Source organism: Cololabis saira, chromosome 13 (assembly GCF_033807715.1).
Source record: "Cololabis saira isolate AMF1-May2022 chromosome 13, fColSai1.1, whole genome shotgun sequence".
Classification (NCBI taxonomy): domain Eukaryota; kingdom Metazoa; phylum Chordata; class Actinopteri; order Beloniformes; family Belonidae; genus Cololabis; species Cololabis saira.
In genome coordinates this window covers 22830532-22856473 of record NC_084599.1, presented here as the reverse complement: position 1 = coordinate 22856473, position 25942 = coordinate 22830532, and the positions used below count along the sequence as shown (strand labels likewise).

Here is a 25942-nt window from a genome sequence, read left to right as displayed (position 1 = left end):
CCCAAATACTGTTAAAAAAAAAAAAAAAAAAAAAAAGGGGAAAAAGGCCATTTTTTGAAGAATGCATTTTACGGCAGAGGGTGGTAAGTTATCAATTTGACATTTTTTTAAACTTGAATACATTTACAGGTTGTTTGGAAGAGAATTATGTTGCCCCCTTCAGTTTCAGAAATATAACGTCGAGTCATAGCCACTGATATCTAACAACTTCGGGGAATTATAGACATGTCATCTTTTATAAACAGGATCGCACTGTCGAGCCGTGCTGTTACACTGATACAAATATTGTGCTTGATCTTGCTAATTTTTTGTATGTAAATAATACATTTTATAAGTACAGTCAACTTAATTGTGTTATTATCAAGTTGACTTTACTTGCTAAAATTAAGTTGACTTGACTTGCAAACGAACTTTGTACACACTAAAAAGTAGTAGTAGTTTATACAAAGACTAGTCTTTCTTGATCTACATAAAAATCTCATGCGAAAAAGTTTAAAAACTTTTTTAAAGTAGATCAAGCAAGATATTTTTTACTGTGGTGTTCTACTTAAACAAATAAAGCATGTTTCATCTAAACGTTGGTCAATCTGCCCAATAGATTTAAATTGTTAAAGGAAAAGTAAATACAACAAGATCATTGCTTGTTGTTTGTGTGTAAATGAAAAGATTGCCTGGGATAACATAAATACTGCTTGTTAAGGAAAAAATGCAGATTAAGTTCAAAACTAGATGTATTCATGTAAAGCAACAAACTTCATTTTTAATTGTTAATATCACAGATGTAAATATGTTATTTTCAGTGTAGCAGAACGTTTTGGGTGTGCGCGCTCCCGCGAAGGGGAGGGCACGTGTATGCTTTTTTTCTGCAGGCATGCAATTATTGGCATAACACCGGAAGTGTGACTCTTGGCTGCGCGCCTCGTCACCATAGTAACTCACATCGAAGAACAGCTTAGCTCACACAGTGTTCAGACATGGTTATATCTACACATCTATACTTTTAGACGTTTTCTATCTGTTAAATGTGCGGTACATCTGTTGTATCTAAAGTCCTCGGGAGCAGCTACTTCTATTCCTGGTGACTTCCTACAGCTGGCAAGGCTAGACAAGTTACCGCTATGATCGCATCTGCTGAAGAAGTGTCTTCGTCTCTGGTACGGGAATATTTGAGCCGAAAGGTAAAGCAGCTCACACTCACTCTGTTCTTTAACAGTGGACCGCAAAAACTGCTAACACCCCTAGCCAGCTAGCTCGCGTTAAGCCTGAATTATGGTTCTGCGTTAAATCGACGCAGAGCTTACGCCGTAGGGTACGCGGCGACGTGCTTCGTACGTTGCGCGTCGCCGCGTACCCTACGGCGTAGGCTCTACGTTGGTGCAACGCAGAACCATAAATCCCCTGTTAGCCTCCCTGTTATTTGAGTCGACATAGTGATTCTGTGCCATAGGCAGTACTGGAGTTGAGGGGGGATGAGGGGGGATGGCATCCCCCCCTGAAATAAAAACGGTCAAAATCATCCCCCCTGTAAAACTGCCATCCCCCCTTTCCATCCCTTATGTCATTTCATCAATGAATGTGGTTTTACTGCTATTTCAACATTTAGAGTCATCACCAGAAAAATAACACCAGTTTCAAGTAAATTTTCACTTGAAATAAGTAGAAAAATCTGCCAGTGGGACAAGATTTATCTTCTCATTACAAGCAAAATAATCTTGTTCCACTGGCAGATTTTTCTACTTATTTCAAGTGAAAATCTACTTGAAACAGGTGAAAATTGTTGTTTTTTCCAGTGATGAGTCTTGTTTTAAGTGTAATGAGATTTTTTTTCACTAAAATGAGACATTTTAACTAGAAATAAGACACATATTCTTGTTAAGATCTAGAGTTTTTGCAGTGATCCATTTTACTTATCCTGTGAAGGACAGAGTCATATTGATAAGTTCAGAAAACTGTTTTTTATTGTTGTGTTTTGATGTATTTGATGTAAGCCCAGTGGATATTTAAAGCTTACAGAAGGCTGCATTTAACTGCTGCTATGTCATTCCTGCAGTATTTCTGCAGTTGTTTTGGTCAGTGCTATTATTTGTAATATATTATATTATTTGTAATCAGCACAAATTATCTGTCCCCATATGATAAAATCCACCATCCCCCCTGATTTTTTTTTACAACTCGAGTACTCGCCATAGATACACTTAACTTGGTTTGTAAAAACATTTGACAACCATAAGCAACAGGACATGTGACCAAATTAACAATATCTCTTGCACCAAAGTCTTAGTAAAATGCAGCTCACCTGTTTTTATTGATTTACAGGGATTGGGGAGGACTCTTGCCTGCATGGATGAAGAGCATCCACGGACAGAGTTCAGTATCAACAATAGATCAAATCTGAGACAGATGCTCAACATAGAGGACCTCTACAGAAAGAATAAGGTAAATCTTAAGGGCTTAAGGGTTGTACTTCTGCACATGCAATACAGAGACAAGGCTGCATTTAACTTTTCTGTTCTTGCAGGCTCAAAGTTTCCCTCTGAAAACATTACTGGAGATTATTGTGAAACATCACATAGAACAGCTGGACAGTCACAAGACCGTCGGAGAGGACAGCAAACCTCTGATATGTGTCCAAACTGTCAGGTCAACAGCTGTGTCCGCTGCAGAAACACCATCGATCATGGATGATACACAAGCAAATCAGATCAACCCACCCTTATTTACGATTAAACATTCCCAAAAAGGGTACGTCAGTTGCTCAAATTTTGAAACATAAATTTGTGTCATTTTTCCTTTAAAAAAAAAATGGTTTGAACTTAAATGGGGCTGTCTTTCACAGGTCTGACCAAGAAAGACTATCCAGAAATATTCAAACAGATGTGTTGGCCCATGACTCAGAATACAGAAAATCCCAGCCATGGATGCCTTCCCTACAGGACAATGAGAACATCATCCAAAAACACTCAGACAAAAATGCTTTCATCAATGAGGCCACTCAAAAAAGCAGAACTAACCGAGTTAGGCGAGGTATGATGGTTGGACCAACACCACAGGTAATGACTACAGCGCTTTTTGCTCCTAAATTTTTCCTTTATCTTATATTGCTCACGTTCTTATCAATTCTTTAACTGGATTTACCCTTTGAGGACTCCAACAGAAGAAGACAGAGTCAAAGGGTTGAAGCGTCCCAGACGCTGTTCAGAAGAGAAGAAGAAAACAAGTGTTCTCTGGATGGACATTTGGTGACTGGCATAAATCAGAAAAGCTTAGAAAGCACTGCAGCAGGTATCAGCTCGGCCAAGGAGTTGTTAAATGCTTCAGGGAGAATACAGAGTGAAACCAGTTATGGAATAACAAGACAAAGCCCCCTGAACACAAAGAAGTAAATAATTTTAAGTTGTTATATTTCCACTAATAACTGAGGATTCAGTTTTTTTTGTACTGTTGAAACATTTTCCCAGGGTTTTCTTGGTAAGTTTGTGAAAATTATGTCTTTTATCTTAGACTAAAGACCAGAGCAAATGTATCTGATTTGGATGCGTCGGACATGGTGTTGGGTAAGTCCTGCAGAAAGTACAAACAAGAAAGTCAGAATCACTGACTTTTTTTGACTTGATGGACTAAGTCTATGCTTATTATATTTCCAGATGACATTGATGATGATGATTTGCAAGAATTCTCTAAAGTATCTATTCAGAGGACTGTTGCAGAGTGTCACTATGCACGACGACCGATGGACCAACACACTGCTATGGTGGGTAATTCACGGCACTGTTTCAGAAAACTGCAGGGGAGAGTTTCTGTGGTTGTTTTTGATTCTTGGCTTATTTTCTTCTTCTATTCTTTAGGAATTGAAAACAGTTCTTCTTGGTTCCAGCTTAAATTGTTTCAGTGCTGAGTGGAGAAATCAGGGTTTCACATTCTCAGATGCAGATGACCTAAGATACGGGATTGTACAGCGAAAGGTCATTTTAACCATCCAGTTCTATTAAGTTTTGTTATATTTAACAAGTTTATTTGCTATATTAAGTTCTTGCCATTTAATGAGTCATAATTTTTTTTTTTTCTTTCTAGGGGGGTCCATGTGGAGTTCTGGCGTCCATTCAAGTAATTGTTTTGAAGAAACTGCTGTTTGAAAACCCTGAATTCACTGAAAACAGCCTTCAGTAAGTTAGCTTTCAGTTCATAGCTATCCCTCGTGAATTGCCTTTTTTTCTATGCAATTCTCCAGTCAGTTGAATGTTTTTTTACAGCCATTCCTTTACATCAAGGAGTGCTTTTGAGTTGTGGCCTCTGCCTTTTGGTATTAACTATGATTTAAAACCCCCACAACCTGCTTTTTACTCATATCTTATTTTGTTCCCAGATTATTAAGACCCTCTAACACTGCCAGAAGAAAGTGTCTTGTTTCAGCTTTGGCTGAAGTCTTGTGGAAGGCTGGAGAGGAAAGACAAGCAACCATCGCAATGTGAGACAACTCAAGTGCACACCAAACCGCATGTTCTAGTTATGAGTTTGTGGCCGAGGCGACTTGTTTTAAAGCCTTAGACTGCCAGGGGCAGGCTGTAGGTTTGACATCAATCAACAGTTGGAACCACTAAAGTGGTGAATGTTCTTTTACCAGTTATGTCAGAACTGGGGAGTAACTGTCCTTGAAAGAAAAACAATACAGAGGAATTTCCCCTATTTTAGTGTTCCTCCCAGCTGGTTTTACCACGGGTTTGCCTCTAAAATGTACCCACTTTGATTGGGTAAAGTAAGTTAGTTCATAAAATATTTCTGGGGACTGATGGTTCATCCGATCACCTGCCCAGTATGTTCCGAGAGATTCGGGGCTTTTTCAAACAACTTACAATAACAATTTCAGTGATGGTTCTGTTTAACATGCCGTCTGATGCAACCTCCAGTTACTCAATCATATGCAGCTCCCCCCACCCCCACCCCCACCCCCACCCAATACTTGGCGTTTAGTATCTTTGCCAAATGCATGGGAATAGGGTAGAAGGTAAATGTCAGACTGGATCAAAATCTTTCTCATGAGCACTCGCCATCATGGGTTCACATCTATGCAAGCAGTAAAATCTGTTCCTCTTAGGAAATATGAACAATATCTGCAGTATCAGGTTAACTTTTAAACATTGGTATGTTTGTTTTGTTCTCTCTCTCTCTTTTCATATATAAACATATAAAAGCAATTCAGGGACAAACCATTTCATCGCTAGTGGACAGTACAGATCTGAAGGAGTGCTTGAAAAGGTACAGAAATGTATTTATTACATTCAGTCACAAGCTGCTAAATGGAATTCACCTTGATGGAGCTTGATACAGATGAAAGATTTGATATCTGAATTATCCTCAGCATTTTATAGATTGTAGTGTCATGGTATGCAATTCACAGCCATAGCCAGATCATTAGAAATGCTGTGCTTGACATTGTTGTGGGTGTTTATTGACCAAACTTTGCTGCAGATAATCTGCCTGATTGTGGATAACTTTAAAGATCTGCAGTTAATTCTGGAGCAGCATATTGAACAGGTGAGGGTATCACTATCATTTTTCCCTGTTACACTGTGCATATAAACACATTTTTACTTTGCTTATTTATTTTTAATTACAGTTTGAAACAGGGACATTGGGATGCATTCTGCTGACCATATCTGCCGTTCTTACTCGATCCATTGAAAAGTAGATGCAACCTTTTTAACACATTTCTGAGAAACATGCAAAGTATAAAGATAGTGAAGTAACTATCTTGATTTCTTTCTTCCCTTAGAGTAAGAGAAGATATGGACATGCCCACGTCCACACTTATCGGTGCTCATGGCTACTGCACACAGGTTTGAACGTTTCTTAAATCGTCATTGTAAAACCAAACCAAACGCTTCAACATTCAATTCAATAAACTTTATTGATCCCTGAAATGAAGTTGATTTAAAAAAAAAAAAAATAGAAGTATTTATTTATTTTTTTCAATTCAGTTATACACATATGTTGTGTAGAAGCAATTTTTATGGGACAAGTGAAATGTTATCAGCATGATTTACTGTCACAACTGCATACCTGTAATATAGTCCAATATCAAAGTTTGTTTGTGATCATCAGGAATTGGTCAACCTGCTGATCTGCGGCAAAGCAATTTCTAATGTTTTTGACGGCGACCTTGAGTTGAACTCGGGCAGCAGCAACACAACTCTCCTTAAAGGAATCAAAAGCCACTGTGATGTTGGTTTTCTGTCTCTATTTGAACATTACAATGTCTGTAAGGTGAGTGAAGCTGCTGGCGAACTCTTTGGTCACAATGTGTGATGGACATAAAATTCAAGTGAAAACACAAGGGCTCCGGTGGAAACTTTCCGTGGGATTGCAAGAACATCTGTGACGTTGATGGCTTGCCTCGTAGCTAAGACATGCAACATAAATCACTGTGAAAGAAACGTACACCGCCTTTAATGTTTATCTCACATGCTGTACATTTATGGAGAAAGATAACTTGAGAAAATGCGAGATCTCTATCTTAAGGTGTATCATAACTAAAATCAATAATGGGGACAATTATGGGACAATATTTTAAATGTATACTTGAGGCAAAGGTTTGAAAAAAAAATGCTGAAAAGCTACTTTTTTTTAAAATGTAATCCTCTTTTCTAATTTCAAATTTTCAAATTTAGCTAATCTCCAAATTTTTGTAGTCATTAAACCTAGAGGCATTTTGTTATATCATAATTGAATAATTCTCAGATTTGATTAAAAGTAAACAGTAAAGCCGGGTGGGTGGCACAGTTGTTGGAGCAAGCGGCCCACGTACTGAGGTTGCAGCGGCCGCAGGTTGGAGCTTGTCATCCCCATCCTCTCTCTCTACTCCCTTCCTGTCTACACTCTGAATAAAGACTACTAGAGCAACAACATTTTATTTATATATAAAAAAGCCAACAGTAAAGCCAGAATTCATATACAGAGCCAAACCATTTGGATTTCCTGCTGTGAATCGTTAATCATTTTTATTCATATTAAAATGACTGAGTTTGGCATTAAAGTTATAATCCCCCCCCACCCCTATTACTATAATAGGATTTTAGATGTGTATTTTTCTGCACAGAAAATACAAACACATTTTAGATTTTCTTTTTGTATTTGTCACTTTGATCTACTGTTTTTTCTACTCTGCTGACAGTACTCACATTACACCACCTATGATCCTTTATTTCAGTGAAACAGGGAATTATGATGTGAATTAAAAATTCTAACAAGTCTTTTACACACAAGACAAACTATCACAATTATAAAAGAACACTGATAAAGTCATCAAATCAAGTAAAGCAGCATTTAGATTTTAGTTTAGTTTTTTAGTTTGTTAACCTGTTAATGTGCATTATATATATTTTTTTCAGTGTCTTGGCTTACTTAGAAAAATGTGTAAGGAGTAATGATTTCTCCATGCTCATACGCTGCTACGCTCCTTTTTACTCTTTTAATTCAGGTAGGAGCTTACTTGAAGACCCCCACCTACCCCATCTGGGTGGTGTGCAGTGAAAGTCACTTCAGCGTGCTGTTTAGCCTACAGAGGGAGCTGTTGACCAATGAGGACAAAAGTCTGGAGTTTGACCTCTACTATTACGATGGACTGGCCAACCAACAGGAGGAGATCCGTCTCACAGTTTGTATGTAGTTTCACTTGATCCCATTGCCTTCGTTTTGGTTGTCATTCACGCATTCTCAATATGCTTCTTTCTTTTTCGATATTAATGTTTAAGTCTGTCAAACCAGTGAATGGAAACTTTTCTGAGGATTTACTTGGAAGTCAGAGTGTTGGCCTTTCTTGATAAGCACCAACAACATAAATTAACTTTTGATATTATGTTTTGCTTCACTTGTTGTCGAACTTACTCTTTTCATCTTAAATTATATGAGTCCTCTGTTTAGTTTGTTTTGCCCTCTGTTTAGTTCGTTTTGCTTGTAAGAGGACATAAACTGAAAAAGCGAATTACATTTTCAGCTGTTGGAAAATCCACACAAAGTCTCCAGGAAATCGATAATGATCTCATCCCTCCTCTGGATCTCTGTATCCGAACAAGGTAGAGAAAATGTGGTTTTTCACATAAACGGAGTCTCTTATATACTTAGTCATTTTTGCAGATATCATAGACAAAGATGGAATGTTTATTGCTGTTAATCAAAAGTTGTTGGCATTTTCTAGAAATGAGTGAAATCAATTTTAAGGTCTAATGGACCCTATACAAAATATAAATGCTATAAACTATTTTAGATTTTCTTTCTTGTTTTCCAGGTGGAAAGATGCCGTTGTGGATTGGAATGACACAGAGCCTCTCCTCTGAGGCTTCACATACTTATTGATATCATGTCGTTTCTGTTTTATCAACCAATTTATCAATTTTGAACATTTTTAACCCGCACGTGTCTAGGTTTGTTTCAGCAGCAGCTTAAGCAGACAGACCCGGTCCTCCCTCTCCCTGGCCATCTCCTCCATATCTTCTGGGAAGATACCGAGGCGTTCCTAGGCCAGCTGAGAAATGTTATTCCTCCATTGTGTCTTGGATCTGTGTCGAGACCTCCTCCCATTTGAACATGCGCGAATCATTTCCCCAAGGAGCCGTTCCAGAGGCATCCTAACCAGAATATTTGTTTAAATTTCTGCCTTTTTTATGTTTTGTTTTCTTGAGTAACAATTGACAAATTTGACAGTTGGACAGCTTTCAGCCCACTGGGGCTTATATGAGCATTCATGGTCTATTGACTTTGCCTTCATATCAATTATGTTTTAGAAAATGCTTGGTGAATTCTCAGTTTTGTCAGCCCCCTGATCTGAACTGATTCTTGAATTGTGTCTGGCTTCCCTCAAAGATGGGTGGTTTGTGAATTTCTGAGTAATATGTATTCCATGGCATTTTTTGCATTTTTTTTTACTAAAAATAAATTGTTTTATCTCTCAAGAGGCAGCTGCTAACCTCCAATCAGAGATCTTGATGAAAAATATTGAATGATAGCTTATAAAAATAAATCAGTAAGTAGGCATGTGCTGATATGTTTTTACAACAGTATTACTGTGGCCAAAAGAAAGACACAATTATGAGTATTGAGATACAGTATATAGCTACATAAATATTTCCATCAATCATCTATACCTGCTGGGAGTCAAATAAAGAACCTTTTTGCTGTGGGCAAGAAAATAAAAAACCAAGCCACCGTGCTACTCCGAGATAGATGTAATACTATCAAAATAAACAAAAAAAACCCCCAGAGTAACCAAAACTGTAAAAAAGTGGAACCGAGAAGTGTAATTGCAGCGGATGCAGACATTTTTTCAAATTAAAAGTTTTAGCCACAATGTACAGTATATGTAATGGTGTAATGTAATTTTGGCAATTGTTTATATGTAAATGATTTGTCATATACTGGTATTAATTTTTTACTTCAACTGTACTCTCATGAGAAATGACTAATAACATCCATTTATTTTCGATACCCGTTTAACCCTGTGCGGGGTCATGAGGGTCATTACAGGCGAGAGGCAGGAGTTCACTGGTCTATCACTGGGCCACATATAAAGATAAAGATAGACAATCATGCATGCTCATCCTCGCACTCACACCTATGGGCAGTTTAGAATCATTGATCAACCTCCATCTATCCGTCCATATGATGTAAAATAATATTTGTGTAATATACAGTGATGTTATTGTGACTTATTTGTGTCGGTTCATATTGAATTGATAGAAGATGTCAGACCATGTGCATCTTTTCTCTGTCAAGTTGCCTTTTTCTTGATGTAATTTTTTTTTGTAATTAATTGTTGCTGTTATTGAAAGAAACCCAATAAACCCAAAACAAATACAAATACATAATAGTAAAAACTTTTACTTTCCAGGTCTTGATATAAATAAATACAACCTCAGATCAAGAACACATGACATATTAAACGTACAGTAGCATTATTTGATATACTTAAATCCAAAGTGTAGAAGCAGTGCCCCTTAAGGAAATATATATTCACACACTCCCTCACAGTTTTCATAGGAGTTTATAGCAATCAGGGTCTGCTAAATAAAGGTATGTGATTAAGTGATCTTCAGCAATCATACATGAATGGCAGCAGATGTTTGAGCGGTTTGCTGGTCTGCAGCGTTCAAGTTTGTCTTAACGAAATAGGATACAGACAGCAGATCTTCAGAGAAGCAATTGTTGCCGCTCATGGGTCTGGGAAGGGTTATAAGGCGATTTACGAAGAATCTGGAGTTCATCATTCTACAGTGAGAAAGATTATTCACAAATTGAAAACATTCAAGACAGCTGTCAATCTACCCAGGAGTGGTCATCCGAGCAAGTTCATCCCAAAGTCAGCTGTTCAATTGTCAAAGAAATGATGAAAACAAAACCCTTAGAGCTACATCACAGACTCCACAGGCCTCAGGACGAATATTAAAGTTAAGACTACAAATACAAAAAGATTTAGAAGATTGGCTTGTTTGGAGCGATCGCTATGAAGAAACCTCTTTTAAAAAGAGCACAAGAACTCGGATTGGCTTTGCCAAGCTGAATCTGACCAAACCACAGAGCTTCTGACACAGTTCTTTGAACATAGACTTAAGTGAAGAACCTGAAGACAATACACAGCACCATGTTTACTCAGCAACAATCGTCAAGCACGGACATAGAAAAGTTAGGCTTTGGATTTAGCCACTATCAGTCTCGAGCCAACCATAAGCTCTTTTATACACCAAGGTATCAAAGAATTGTAGAGGAAAATAAGATGTGATCAATGTGATGGCTAATGCCTCAATGAAATCAGGTTATGTTAATGATCAAAGGTTCAATTGAAAATCTGCAAAATGTAAATCAATGATAAGAAGATCAAAGTGGAGATTATGTGGATATGCAGGTGGTTGGTATGACAAACTGAAAAAGTGGTGTTTTTTTGTCTTTTTTTCTCTGTCGTTTATAGCACCACATCACCAACTGCCTAAAGCAAAAAAGGACGCTATGCAAAGTACTGTGTTGTATCGAGCCAGGTCATCATGGAATGCACTGCCAGAAACCATCACCAAAGAAAAAACAAAACTGGGTTTTAAGAGGCTACTGAAATGTCATCTGATAGCCCATAGTAATATATAGTAATATATAGTAATATATAATAATATATAGTAATAAATAGTAATATATAGTAATAGGTAGAAGGCACACGACGAGGGCACGGGCAGAAACACATACACATACACATACACACTCACAAATGATGATGATTGAGATTGTTGTTACTGTTTTATTTTGTCTTACTCCTTAAGTTGATGTATGAGATAATTATTTCTGTCTCATTTTATTTATTTATTATTATTATTGGGTAGTATTTTTTTTCTTGTTGTTTCTGTTTTTTTTTGTTTTGTAATTTTACTTAATTGTTATCATTGTTTTAATTATTGCTGCAATGGTTGCTGTCATCATTAGTGTAAGTTTTTCCTTATCATTATAATTTGTATTTTAGTTGAACTTTTTCATTACTCAATGTTAACTTGCAGGTGGACCCCAGGAAGATTAGTAGCTGCTGTGCAGCTGCTAATGGGGATCCAATCAAATAAACAAATAAACAAATCACTTGACAACAAAAGTCATATCAGCCCGTCACAGCAAAAGCTCACACGTTCGATTCAGGCTCATGTAAATATTATCAAATTTAATCAAATTAAAATGTATTTGTATTGCAATCAAGTCTTATTTATAATTAATTCAAATTACAAACCAATGTAATTTAAAATCATATCAATTTAAAAATGCAAGTCCTTAATCATATCTGTATTTAAATAGTCAATTCAAAAAGAGCAGATCAGTAAAGGAAAACATACAAATAGATGACTGAATTCTCACTTCAGTCTCATCCTGATCATTGCTGGATTGGAAAGGAAAAACTCCCTTTTAACAAGAGAATCTGGCTGCAGTCTTTGGTGAAAGTGGAGCTCCGCCCTTGACCAGAAACCTGTTGACCTCCACTCTCCAGTGGTTGCAATTAGAGTGATGTATCAGGGAATGTGCCCTGTAAAGTGGAGGTTACATCTTGCCAATCTGGAGTGGAGTTCCTCTACCTGACAGTCTTCAGCGAGACCCTCCACCCGCTTAAAGCTGCCCATGATACTTTTGCACTTATTAACTCAGCAGGTCCAATAGGCATGGAAGTCCTCCTTGCTCTCTCTCCCCTTTCCTCAAGTCTCTTAATCTTATGTGAAATGTTCAGAGGTGGGTAGAGTAGCCAAAACTTGTACTCAAGTAAAAGTACTGTTACTTCAGAATAATATGACTCAAGTAGAAGTAAAAAGTAGTCATCCAAATAATAACTTGAGTAAAAGTAAAAAAAGTACTTGGTGAAAAAAACTACTCAAGTACTGAGTAACTGTTTAGTAACGTCTGATTTATTTTTTTAACACAACCATTCAAACAGACAAAAGTACAAAATAATCATCTTCAGGCAAATTAAATCAATAAAATAATAAAATTAATTAAAATTAATAAAACATAAAACATAGCTTAAATTAAAATAATCTTAAAGTAAATTCAAGTACTTTAATAAATAATAGAATAATAACAGAATCAAAAAATAAATTAAGCACAAGTAGTACAAAATTTCAAGCATTTGTACTTTTCTTTTTTAACCAGGCAGAACTAGAACAAGCCCATTAACTCATAGAAACTCTGTGTGTGTTTGAGTCTGTGTAAATGTGACAAAACATGCAAAAACAAATATTTTTCCCAAAGAATCCCTCAGTGATGTCATGAGATTGAGGCGTACGTGGATAAAAGGGATAAAAGAAAAGTAACAGCTCAACGTAGCCTAATGTAGCGGAGTAAGAGGAACAGTTTCTTCTTCACAAATCTACTCAAGTAAAAGTAAAAAGTATAGTGATTCAAAACTACTCCTAAAAGTTCAAAATTTCCCAAAACGTACTCAAGTAAATGTAACGGAGTAAATTTAACTCGTTACTACCCACCTCTGGAAATGTAAATACTATGTTGTTGCAAGGGACAACCAGGATGGGAGTGCAAAGTTAATTTGAGAAGTTTCTGCTGATAGTAGGTACGGGAGATTGCGAGAGATAAATAATGCCCCCTGTAAGTAAGCAAACATTTCTTCAAATTAAGTAAAACTTAAGTTTTAACATGAAAACAAAATCATTTGTGCTGCTTTAACAGGAAGAGACCTCCAGTAGGATTCACAAAGGCCTGCCCGTAACTAGTTGGGGGTTGAAAGGAGTACAGGAGGTACTTGATATGAGAATACGAAAAAGAGTCCAAGCCTATATCAGCAGGGCTATACAACTCAGCATCACCTAGCCACATCTGAGCTTCATTAAAAAAGAAGATCTTAGAGTGTAGAGATGGTGTTGATTCATGAGCCCAAACTGAAAGCTGATTCCACAAGAGAGGAGGCTGAAGACTGAAGGCTCCTCCTTTCTTAACAGTTTGAGGAACTATAGGAACCGCAAATACGTTTTACATGGATTGGTCTCTTCAGCCAATCCTCATCAGAACCCTCACTGCAGCATTTTGGATCAGTTTGAAGCATCACAGAGAAACTGTGGGACAGCCTGATAATACGAAGTGTAGTAGTCCTATCTTGAAATAACAAATCCATCCAATAGTTTTTTGCATCGCCTGAAGAGAGGACGTTCCTCCAGCCAATTTTGGAAATATCATATATGAAAGAAGGCAGTCCTACAGTACACTTTTATATGTGAATAAAATGTACTGGTCAAAAATAACTCCAAGGTTCCGTACAAGTTGGATGCCAATGTAACGCCACCCAGCAAGGCTGAAAGCGAAAAGGAAGACGTGGCAATGGGCCAGACCTAAACACCACCAGCACTTTGTGGGAGGATCTTAAGAAAGCTGTGCTCAAATGAAGACCCCCAAACCTGAATGGACTGAAGAAACATTGTAAAGAAGAATGTAACAAAATTCCTCAACATATTTCAGGACCTTGTAAGGATGAGATGCATTCTTATTGTGTCCTTAGATTTGAAAGAGGGTGTGTTTTCTACTTCACATGACTCTAAATCCCCAGAAATATCATTGCAAATAATGAAACCTTTGTTTCCTGTAGGTGCCCCTGATGCATTTGTTCTTAACCCATTTAACGAGAACATTTATGTAATTCAAACACAGAAATAATAAAGAAAAGAAGCTTTACTATGTGACACGTCAAGGTGGGGGGAGTCAGCCACCAGCTGATGTTTTTGCAGATATTCGGTGTGCGCTGTCTTAGCCGTGAGGGACACACAGTGTGGGGCATGTAGAGGGGGTGGCAGAGACAAGGCCAACACCTCCAGCAACACTGGATCAAAGACTTTGCATTTGGCACACAAACTGAGCTGCAGCAGCTTTTTTTTCTCTTATCAAACAGTTATGTGTTGTATAGACCAGAGTCAACGATAACTCTTTCAGGTACTGTCACAGTCAACACATCAGCACGCTGAAGAACAGCAGCTGTTGCACAGGATTAACTCGGTTCAAATTACCCTATTACCGATATTACCATATCTGGAATCATGGAAATGGTGTGAAAGAGCAAACTGATCATGACAACTCATTTATCCGCTGTCAAATCCCAAATGGGGATTGTGAATGTATGTTATTTGTGAGTCATGCAGGATTTGTGTATTCTTCAAAAAGAGAAGGGCATGAATTAATCATGAGACATGGAGTGAATCACTTAACCCTCTGTGAGAGTTTTGCAGCCACCAAGGATGTTGTGATTCATATAAATATAGTGGTTTGCTTGAATGAAGCCTTGGGGTTTCCAAAATTGGATTATAGTGTTTACCTTTACCACAAAATTCTTCTATGGATTGGCGGGGGGTTATATACGTCATAAGAAAACATGTTTACGCGTTAGCATGAAATATGTCCGTCAACCGAATTACAAAAGTGTGCATGATTTCAAAGCCAGTGAGAGGCAGAAATTAGGACAATTAGCTCAATTGGGGAGCTGATGTGATTCAGAATGGGAGCTGTGCTTCGAGGGCCCAAACGTTTCTGCAAGACTGTTGTTACTGTCAGTTCAAAGTGGAAGTGGATTTGAAAGTAGCAACATTTAAAGGTGTTTCCTCTCTCTGCTCCAGGGCTTTGGTGGAGCTGGGAGCAGTCTGACAGGAAGGAAATGGCAAGGCTTTGGTCTCTATTTACTATTTTATTACACCACAATTTCTCAAAGGTGCCAGAGAAGGGATTTGGTGCTTGTGTGTAATTGTGTTAAAGCCCTCCCACATGCTGTCCCCAGTGCATCTTCTGTCTCCTCTCCTAATCTGTGCTGTTTGTCTCCAGATAAGTGATATCCTCCTCAGATTAGGATCTGGTGTCCTTGCTCTGCCCACCCGGAGGGAAAGGGATCCCCAGTGCAGGCCCATGAGGTACACACTTTATTTTTAGCCACCTAATCCTTTTATAACTTAACCAGAAAAACATTACCTTTTTTTCTTAACTGGCCTAGATGATCAACACGGCACATGGAAGTACCTCATCTGTACCTTTAGAAGAGTCTTGCTGTTGCTCTGTGGTCATTTATTTTTGCAGATTTAAAAGTATATAGGAATTTGGTGGAGCACAAATGTCAAATCCTCTGTTCTTGAGGAAGTTGTGATTTGTGAAGGGGGTCTCCATCAGCTGTTTTATAGCCGTGCAGTACAAGGCGATCTCATATCAAGTTGGAAACCTTACGTGGATTCAGATCAGAGGCACGCTGACAGGGTCTGTACATCATCAAATCGAGTGTTTGGCAATGCAACCTTTTAAACAACCCCAGCCCTCAAAATGGACAGCTTCTATGAGTGCGTTTTAAATGGCCTCACAATAAGCCAGATTTTGGTGAATAATACATGACCCCGTGAAACTAAACGCTCCATCTTAGTCTGCAGAGACAATTTGACGTGAGAACTGAGCTGTTGTAATCTTTGGCTTAAACCACATGTTTTCTCCAAACCATGTCCATCAGCATCTTTTTGTGTGTGCATGTGTGTGTAGCTCAGTGTTTATTTGAGCCTCCAGCAACAACAACAGATGATGATTGCCACTATGCTCGAGGAATTACAAGGTGATACATGTCAAGAGGATAAAAAGTTTGCACTTTATTTTCTCAGGATTTCATAGCACTCTGTTGACATAAATGTTTGTAAAAAAAAACAACCCACAATGATCAATTAGATGTTCATTACACACCAGCTCTAAGGTCTTTATCCCTATATTTGGAGAGTCACTGTAAGGAAATGACAGCTTTGCTTATCTTAATCCCCTCAAAATCTTAAAGACAGTGTTGTGTATTTTCTGTTTATGGAGCCTGAAATGAAAGCATGTGGCATCCTTTGAAAGAAAACATTTTTCTTGTTTGGCAAGTAAACTTGGACACTATGTTCAGTGTGTATCACATTTCAGCTTCATATATCATGTGGTCTGAGGCTCGAGGTCTGTAGCACCACGAACACTTGCTTTGTTGGACTTTGATTATCATTTAACAATTTACTTGAAATACTTTCTCTCGGCAAACTTGCTAGACCTTTCTGAAAATTAGATGGAACTTGAAAATGTAAAATAGCAGTATTGATTATATATATTACAAACCTCAAGCATTTCACATGCCTTAAACTTGCTATGGATTTGTTAAGCCTTTGCGTGTCATTTCCAGAACACTGTATGTTTCTTTCTGTTGAGTTTGGATTGCTCAATATTCTGTGGAGTCCAAGATATCTGATAGCAATGATTGAGTGTGTTATTGCAAGAAACAGATGCACATATCTGCCAGGCATTTTGCAACAAAATCCAGTCAGAGGAGGGAGTCAAGTAATGATAACACCTGCTCTGGAGCATGGGCAAGGACACCGGAGGTTGCGTCGAGAAAGAAACAGAAAACTGCAGAAGAAACGTTTCGATTCAAAGAGAGAAGGAAAAAGTATTCCCACAGCAGCAATGCTTTAATGAAATCCAGCCCTTTTGGTGCTTTTCTCTTTTGTTTTACTAAGTTAGACGAGGGGAGGATGGTATTTTTCTCTTTAAAGAGAAGAGACAGGGATAAACACACGAAACACTGTGCCAATAATGCATAGCCCACTCCCCTGGGTTCCAGTTGTGGTCTCACCCATTACTTTTTTTTATCTTCAATAAGAGAAAAATCAGTTGTGCTTCAATATTCTTTATTCAGTACTGCAGTGCATTAACCACTGTTGTTATTTCATATGATCTCATTATCAGCAAACACTCAAGTGCCAAAACAAAAAGTAATGTAGACAATGACAGAGCATATCAACATAACAATGAAAATGGAATTCATATATAAGGAGAAAAAAAAGCTTCCTCTCCATCATATACAAATGTTATAACCAAAATCATCAGATCTTGAATGATTGTGAAATCATTATATACATACCCTGTCAATAAATAGGTGCATTTAATATTAAATTAATATTTCCTTACAAATACGTGGTACATACAGGCTCATTTAAAACCAAAAAATGATCCATCCAAAAACAATCACAAATGTCCATTCGGTATTTTCAGAAATGACAACAAGAACAAAAAAAAGCAACAAAAAAAAAGCAAACAAACAAACAAACAAAAAATAGTGACAATATAAACACCACAATGTTCTTGTGACTGCTGTGCATTCAAAGGCACTTCCTTGGCAACACACTGATCCCTCTTCTGCCACACCAGGACCTGGAATCAAATGGCAAAACAGAAAAACTTGATGAGCATCTTCAGTTTCTGTGCAGTTTAAAGCATTTTACTTAAAAATTAAGAAAAAAAAAGTCCTTTTAGTGCATGCAGATTTTGACACATCTTGAGATCTTGCTGTTGAGGTCAGATTGTCAGCCTGTAAAGAGGCTCATTACTGACTTGCCATTAACTGTCCTTAATGTTACTGAAGCTCATTCAAAAACAGCCAGTTACTTAATCGTGAGTCCATATGTCTACCAAAGCTCGTCGACTGTAACATTTGAGTTCACAGAAGAGTGGGGACAGGATCTTATTATCCAATTCCCGAGAATGTGTCAGCCTCTTCAATTGTTTAATCGTCACCTATATGCAATGACCTGAAGTAGCCACTGGCAGAGATGAACCCTTTTGTGGCATTCTCTCGTCAGCTGCATGTAATTGCTTTCACTGTGAACACATGCTCTTACCTATGTTAGATTCAGACCTAGATGGCAGACAAAGCTTCTGATCTGCTGTCATCAAAGATCACCTTAACAAAGACATGCCTACACATTCAAAATTACTCCACTGACGACAATTTGAGTTCCTTCTTTGTCCAGAGATGCCTTGTTTAGCGCGATTAAGGTCATCATGACAAGTTTTTGACAGCACCCCACAGGGTGTGCATAATTAGCATTATTGATGGCGACACAAAAAAGATCATTTTCCAAACTTTTTAAGCAAAGGATTGCATGCGACTGTAAGTGGCTTATACTTTAGGATTTCTTTTTTCAAACAAGTGAGGGATTTTCACAAATTTACACTGACATACCCCTCTAATCTTCTTGCAGCGGAGCACTAGGTCGAATATTTTCTGCCCTCTTCTATATGCTCTTTTCCCACATTTGCGCAACAGTATGATTTAAATGCAAATACTTTTTTTTTTGCATATAATTTCAAAGAAGTGAATCCATGAAATCTGTTTCTTTCTGACTCCACAATGCGTGACGAAGTTGATTGTTATGCACAAAAGAACTGACTATGAATAAAGTTTGAAGTTAGACTAAATATGTAAAAGCCGCTTTTTGGCAAAGATTTACTATAGCATGTCCAACAGCAAGAAATACCATACTCTTGCAGGATACAAAGTTGGACAGTGTACAAGAGATGTGTTTCTGATTATTTTAGAATCAGTTGTATTCACTTATGTGGCAACACACATTATATTAAATCTCAATAGGAGCTGAAAAGACATTCCTCTCATCAATCGAGACACAAAATTTAAGACATATCTGAGTCTGTCTCAATCAGTCATTTTCTTTTCCTTTTTTTTAAATTAGAATGTTGAAAATGAATAACATTGAATATGGACATCAGAAGAAGAGGAAACACATTGTTACTCACATGCAACATCTATGATTGCATGCAGAGTGGACTCATTGCTAATCGTGTTAGCAATCTTGCGCATCTTTTGTAGTCTAACAAAAAAAGAGAAAAAAAGACCATTATTAAGTTGACATGATACTAAAAAAAACATTAGGTTCAATAATCCTCTTGAAACAGTAGAATCCTTAAACTACAATTAGTGAGAAAATAAAACCTTTGCAGGACAAACATGCTGGTAATTACTGTAAGTATTCTTAAGGCATGAATGTTCTCAGCAATAATTAGTAAATAACAGTTTCCAAAGTATGAGAGAAAATACAAAACTTCAAGAAAATAATGTTTCTGTGGATGAGCAGCTCAGTGTGATGAGTGCAAAGTCAACCAAGGATTCGTGTATCCGCATTTGTAAATAAACATGAGAAAGGAACAAATGTACTCTGTAGTGCTGCGTATCATCCCAAACTCAGAGACAAATGTGTTCTGATCCAGCTGTCAGTACTGCAACATTAATGCTAACTTGATACAAATTGAAAACGGATCGCCAAAAAAAAGTCATCTGCATGTAATCCTCCTCACAACAAAAACATGTTTGACTCATCAACTATCAGTTACAAGTGAGCACCGTATGCTTTTCCTTGCTTAACATCTTCACAGCTCTCAAATTTTAACGATTCCAGGGATAAATCTGCAAACTGTTGATAGATCCATGGGCATCCATAATTCAGACAAGATGGGAAAGAATCAGGAAAGGTATTCTATGACATCAAGTTTAAATAGTAGATAGTTTTATAACCTTGATTTAAATTGGTGAAAGGAACATTAATCTGTAGCAGAAATGCTTGAGAGTACCGAAAATATGCAGCTTTCTGCGGAGCATCAAGGTCGTGGGTAGACACAGCTTGGTCATATATATTGGTAATTCTGAACCCAATATATTATAAGACTATGAAGCAATACTTTACGTCATCAACTTGCACCTTACATCAAACACCTTACACCTTTTACCCCTAATACATTTAGGGGTAAAAGTTCTCATAAGTTTTAAATCATGATGCAGACAGGAGTTATTCACTACATCTTCTGGAACATTGGTTCTCAATCTTTGTCCTCAAGTACCCCGCTCTGCATGTTTTAGATGCCACCCTGCTTCAGCACACCGTGATACAAGTAGCTGTGTCATCAACAGAGTTGTGCAGGCCTTGGTGACAAGCTAATAATTAGAATCAGGTGTATTGGTGCACGGCAACATCTAAAACAAGCAGAGCAGGGATACTTGAGAACCAGGATTGAGAACCACTGCCCTACACATTGGAGTACTTAACATTAATCTGCAAATTGTAGTGCTTGTTTACAATTTTAGAAAGCACTGCAGTCATAAATATTCAGTTTCAGAGTATTCTTGACAAAACATGGGGCAACGAAAGTTAGTATTTCCAATAGAAAAAAAACCCATCACATCCACAGGTAGGTTTGTTTCTACTCAGCGGTGCTCAGATCTGACTGACAGTGGAAGTTCATGTGAATGCAATTAAATTCTGAGTGTGGCAGCTCCAACCAAATTGAGAGGTACAAATAAATATAAGATAATTAAATGAATACACCCAAAAGTTTTCAGGACTTTTAAACATAACACTTGATGACAAATACATTAGATTCTGAGCAAACTGAAAAAGAGAAGACACAACATAACTGAAAAAAGTGTACTTACATGCTGGTGTTGAACAATCCCTTGTGTTGTGGTAAAGTCTATGAAAGTGTGTTTTACACTCCGGCGAGAACTTGACTTGCCCTGCTTAATAGAAAAGGTCCAATCAGGGAAACTTAAGATCATTTCAAGATGTTCATTAATTCAATATGACTATTATCTTTTCATCCAGGCATCCACTTTAGCGGCACAGGGGTGACATATTGACAGAGGCTAAATAAAGCTTTGATCCCAAGAGACAGCGGATCCAGTGGTCCTTCTATACAACAGAAGGCGTTTTTACTGCATGATTTTGGAGGGCTCGCTTATAATCAATACAGAGTTGTTCTGAGTCACTACCTTTATCCTATTATGAAACATCTAACTCTTGATAGGAGTTGAACATCTCTTTCTCCAGCATGACGTCAGCTGCCTCACAGGCCAGTGGCTGACTGAATACTTTGATGATGATAAAAAGCTTGTGAGTTAAATACTATGTTCTTCCCAGTTGCCAGATCTCAGACTTAACACATTTGAGAGATTGTGTTCTGATCAGCTACCATTATCCTTTGCCATCATCTATCATTGAGAAGCTTCTCCTGGACCAATTTAGGAGTTGGGCCTAAAACCAAGACTCTTTGTCTTGTTTTTTTTTCTTTGGAACAACCACTAATGTGCGTGTACCTCAAATTTGTTGGTAATTGACAAAAATGTATAAAAAAGGATCAAGAAAAAAAGTAAACAGTGCACTGTTGCAGACATCGTGAGGTGCTAGAGTTCAGGGTTCAACTGGACTTAGTGTGAAGGGGAATCGGGTCTTCAATTATAATCACCTCTGAGAGTTTCTGCTCCCATGATTAAGCTTCCAGATTTTCATACCAATAATGAAGTCTACTCACAGGTCCTGAGACAAATAATCAGCTTAACTTTGCAGTGCCTTCAACTTAATTCTGTGAGCTTCAGACCATGTGCTGTTTCTCTAGACTACTGCCCTGCAGCTAAGCCAGGCGGCCCCCTCCTGACCCACAGCAGTGCCAGTGTTCATAAAGCTGTCTATGACTTCAGCATACTGTACATTGACTTGCTGGAATGAAAATGACTTTCTCAGGGGTGGGAAAACGACTTACAGGCAAAACCTGCATAGGAAAAGTGACAACTTTTATCTATAAGTTGTTTTCCGGTTAAAGCTGTTTCACAGTGGCTGGAGAGGGCTGCAGTAAAAGCTAAAACATTTGGATTCTTGATGACATTATCTTTGACGGCAGTTTTCTTACCTCCGAAATGCTGAATGAATTTGCCTTTCATGTTTGGATCTCTTGGAACAACATCTGGAAAATAAAGTCACTGTTAGACTGTCAATACAACAATTATGATATGATGATATGTATGGTATCATTAAAGTCAAATTCTCCATTTCTCTCATCATTTTGATGCAGAAAATTTCTCTGCATCTTCACTTAAAGTCAAATAAAGCGTGAAGCATTGAAGCCATGCACGGTAAACATCCATCATCATTTCTGACAGTTATTTTACTATCTATCACTCACAAATATTAATCCCAAAGTACACCATACATGAACATTATTCATTATGACTTTTATTGTTTAGTAACACAGCCAATGTAATATTTCTGTACCCAAACACGTCTCTACATTTTACTCAGTCATGTTCATGTTTTGGGGACATTTTGTGAAATAAAATTGGAGCTAAGGGCATTATGTAGCCCCTGTCTCCATCCAATGCTTTACAAAAATGACACATGCAGGACTCTAACAAAACACTGGACATACTGCCAGCCTGAAGAGATTATTATTGTATGCATATCTAATACTGATCAGAGTAAGTCTACATAAGCCCCCAGACCCAGGAGCATGCGATACTGCAACAGCGTAGGTGAAAGCCAGTTAGTTGGGTTGTACATTTTCAGCAAGCCATTAAAATCATTTTAAAACACTGTATTTGAGTAATATAACATCAAAGGTTATCGAGAGCTGAACAGGGTTTAGAAGTAAACCCTTGTATCAAGGCAAAATCCTGTTGTGCTGCGTTGAAGTATTTATGAGTATTACACAGTATTATAAAGTCAGCCAGCGTGGTTTCACTGCACTGCCCACTGTCCATGAGCATTAACTCCTCAGTTGCTCTTCCAAGGCTTTTCTTTTTTTTTTTAGATGGAAACATAAATGGTAACAGATGAAACCAATAATAAAATAGATGCATTCCCTCATAGTATGTTTGCCTCACCATAGCTGTCATTCTGATGACACAGCTGTGGCTTCTGAGGGACATGCAGGAACAACTCCAGGGTGAATACAACAGTGTGTTTACAGATGTCTTCAACCTCGACATGTTCTGAAGTTCTATCCTTGCGTGACCGTGGTTCTTCGGTAGTGTCACACGCACCAGTGCTAATATGCTTCTTTCTAATATCCTCAAAAGATAAATTCCATCCACTCACTGGTCTGAGAAAGGTACTTTTCCAAATGCGTAAGCTGGGGCCAAGACTTTGAGCGGTATGATGCCTTTACAACATCACTCTGACATGTTCAAATTGATAGTGATGGTAGAGAGAATCTGAAATGTCATTTTCATGCACATTATGTTCAATGCACATACTGTACCAATAAGGTGTACTCCTGGTGTTTTCTGTTGCAGCAAAAAAAGAACACTTAACATAAATAAAAAGGCTGTTTTGTTTTTTTTGTTACGATATTTTGTCTTTGTTACAAAACATTCAATTTTGGCTTTTAGATAAGTAAAGTCTTGTTTATGGAAAATCTACTGAAATGGATGAATTGCAGCCTGGACATAGTGCTTAATCTGAACCGATAAAGGCAGTTTCATCTAGCTCTTTTTCATGGCCGTACAAATAAAGGCATAGCTTTTCTAAATTATGCTAAGAGTATTAGGTGCCATTTTAAAAAAAAATCACTGAAATCAATGACATTGCTTTCTTATATTTCGCGTAAGTCCAGCGATTGAAGGACCAGGTGGGGGGGGTCATTCATGTTAAAGGTTGCTCAGTGATTCATACTGAATGAATCATTCATAAGTTTGGCACTATGCTCCTCCTACGTTGATTGATAGTACCTTTCTATCCAGTAATCAATCATTTTGTGAATAAGTGGCAATGTATTCAGAATATATTAATGAAGAAGTAGCACTTCTGATTAAGAAACTACTTTATCTTGAATTACATGAATTATACAATCACTTTAAACTGAGATGAACCGGGCAATAGATGTGAACACTGCGTCATTGTCAAAGACTGGTGATAATAGACAAGGGGGGGGGAAATCTATGCTACTGTCAAGATTTCGTGAACTAACCTGCAGAATACACCTACTTCCATTCAATTTAAGCAAACCTAAAGAAAGCTCCTCCATCAGATTTACAGCACTGGTCAGACCAATGACAGCTGTCTTCAACAGTAAAATGGGGATTATGCTTTCATCATCAGGTCCTAAAAATAAGTCTTATCAGCTTACCTATGAGTCTGTTATCCAGCCTAGGGACATAGAAAGGCTTTTCACGGGAGGAGAACTTCATGTCTTGTGCTGAAGTGTGGAGTCCACTACTGCAGCGCCTGGACATGGGTTTGTCCCGTTGCTGACTGTCTTTGATAACCTGTAAGATGAGATCCAACAGGGTCCTTCTTTCTCTCTGCCTGACCTCTTTGCTGTCCATACACTGACCCGAGGTGATGACCAGAAAGAAGATTGTTAATAGTACGTGCCATTTCCTCTCCACCTGCATGGCTTCGCTGTCTGAAAGCAAGCAAAATAAGTTTGGTTGCAGATGGGTTACATGGTTTATAAGTCAAGGAATTGTCCTGTTTTATGTGATTTTAACCAAGAAGAAGATAACTGTACACCCTGCATCATCCTTAACACCAACAGATGTACCAGCATTGGCTTTTGAGAGTCTTCATATTTCCTCAAGGATTTCAAAATTCCTTGTCAAATCTTACCCAATCTCATTTTTGCAAGTGGAATTAAATGATCATGCAAAAAATGCCTGGTGTAGCATAAGTTACAAAACATCCCCTTTCCTCGAGTTAAAAAAAAGTCAAAAAGAAGGGTAATCAAACTTTAAACTTACCGTTTAGGAATTAAAGGTGCTTATGATGCTTATGTCCTGGAAAGTGGACACAATTGTCTTGGGCAAATTCTTCCAGGCGTTGTCTGTGGTCCCGGTGAGAGAAAGAGCAGCCACCAGACAGTGCTCAACGCCGTCTTTCTTGAATTAAAGCGTTCCTATTTATACGGAGAGCCACCTTCTTGAAGGTAATATAATCGATTTCGAGTGGGTGGTAAAGCAATGTTGACATCTTCAGTGTAATTTCTTCCAGTGGCATTCGCTCACTTTGGCATGCGCCACTCCTTTACGCACCAAAACATCACTGATATGTTTTTACAGGATCATTCGACTCTATGTTAAAACGACCCCTTCAACAGATAAAGTAATTTTTCCTGAGGTCTAAAAAAAATCCTTCTCTGAAATTTCCATAGGAGGGAGGAAAAGAAAAAGTGAGATAAGCGAAAGAGACAGCAGCGCCGCACTGAAGTAGTTTTGGAAAAGGAGCAACTTGTTGGATGTTGGATGCAGAGAAGGGAAGAATCTGGGGGCTTGTACTGTAAGCTTCTGTCAGACCTGTCGGCGTGCCGATGTTTTCGCTCGTGTCTAAGTCTTGTGACCGCCTAAGCACTGCAGAGAATGCACCTCAAGGAGCAGCCATGAGGCTGTTTTACCCCTTAATGCAAAAAAACTGTTGAAGAGTTTGTAAGAATTATGTAATTGTGGATATCTACATGCTCCATTTGAGTCAGAAGATTGCTGGCTCAGCTACTATGAGCCCGCCCTCTCCACATTAACGCAGAGACCCTGCTCGACCTAAATTAGTGGAATATCTAGGCTAATTAATCAGGTAAATTAACAAATTAAGTCAAGAGAGTGCTATAAGATGTTGTATGTTTCATTTCATTGGGTTCAAATAGAGGAAGAAGTCACGTCGTCGTCTCTTAGCTGTTCAGGCTCCAAGAAAGTTTCAGTTCATAGTGTAATGGTTAAAATCACATATAAGCAGTACTGGAGTTGAGGGGGGATGAGGGGGGATGGCATCCCCCCCTGAAATAAAAACGGTCCAAATCATCCCCCCTGTAAAACTACCATCCCTCCTTTCCATCCCTTATG

General features: G+C 38.0%; 2 protein-coding genes across 3 annotated transcripts; one reads left to right on the top strand and one right to left on the bottom strand.

Annotated features, from left to right (window-relative positions):
* Positions 1 to 925: 925 nt before the first annotated feature.
* Positions 926 to 9832, top strand: mindy4 (MINDY lysine 48 deubiquitinase 4). The gene is made up of 18 exons (XM_061738333.1): positions 926 to 1178; positions 2317 to 2436; positions 2519 to 2742; positions 2837 to 3050; positions 3144 to 3379; positions 3502 to 3554; positions 3645 to 3751; positions 3846 to 3962; positions 4072 to 4163; positions 4364 to 4465; positions 5190 to 5253; positions 5467 to 5532; positions 5615 to 5682; positions 5771 to 5834; positions 6100 to 6261; positions 7475 to 7655; positions 7991 to 8069; positions 8282 to 9832. The coding sequence occupies exons 1-18, from the start codon at positions 1119 to 1121 to the stop codon at positions 8328 to 8330; spliced, it is 2058 nt and encodes a 685-aa protein (XP_061594317.1). The 5' UTR covers positions 926 to 1118; the 3' UTR covers positions 8331 to 9832.
* Positions 9833 to 17160: 7328 nt separating this feature from the next.
* On the bottom strand, positions 17161 to 25493 carry alkal1 (ALK and LTK ligand 1). Of its 2 annotated transcripts, none has more exons than XM_061737150.1 (6): positions 24851 to 25493; positions 24238 to 24516; positions 22024 to 22077; positions 20774 to 20857; positions 19084 to 19157; positions 17161 to 17700 (listed from the first exon to the last, which is right to left on the bottom strand). In XM_061737150.1, the coding sequence occupies exons 2-5, from the start codon at positions 24503 to 24505 to the stop codon at positions 19093 to 19095; spliced, it is 471 nt and encodes a 156-aa protein (XP_061593134.1). In that variant the 5' UTR covers positions 24506 to 24516; positions 24851 to 25493; the 3' UTR covers positions 17161 to 17700; positions 19084 to 19092. The 2 variants fall into 2 exon arrangements, with proteins under 2 accessions (XP_061593134.1, XP_061593135.1); XM_061737151.1 differs by having other exon boundaries at positions 20774 to 20854.
* Positions 25494 to 25942: the final 449 nt, after the last annotated feature.

Bases quoted from the DNA above. Each gene is read 5' to 3' on its own strand.
- mindy4 (XM_061738333.1), top strand. From the start codon at position 1,119: ATGATCGCATCTGCTGAAGAAGTGTCTTCGTCTCTGGTACGGGAATAT. The intron at 3,380-3,501 runs GTAAATAATTTT...CTTTTATCTTAG, and splicing joins AGCCCCCTGAACACAAAGAA to ACTAAAGACCAGAGCAAATG. The intron at 3,555-3,644 runs GTAAGTCCTGCA...TTATATTTCCAG, and splicing joins TGCGTCGGACATGGTGTTGG to ATGACATTGATGATGATGAT.
- alkal1 (XM_061737150.1), bottom strand. From the start codon at position 24,505: ATGCAGGTGGAGAGGAAATGGCACGTACTATTAACAATCTTCTTTCTG. The intron at 22,078-24,237 runs GTAAGCTGATAA...TTTATTTTCCAG, and splicing joins GCTGGATAACAGACTCATAG to ATGTTGTTCCAAGAGATCCA. The intron at 20,858-22,023 runs GTAAGAAAACTG...TTTTCTATTAAG, and splicing joins ATTCATTCAGCATTTCGGAG to CAGGGCAAGTCAAGTTCTCG.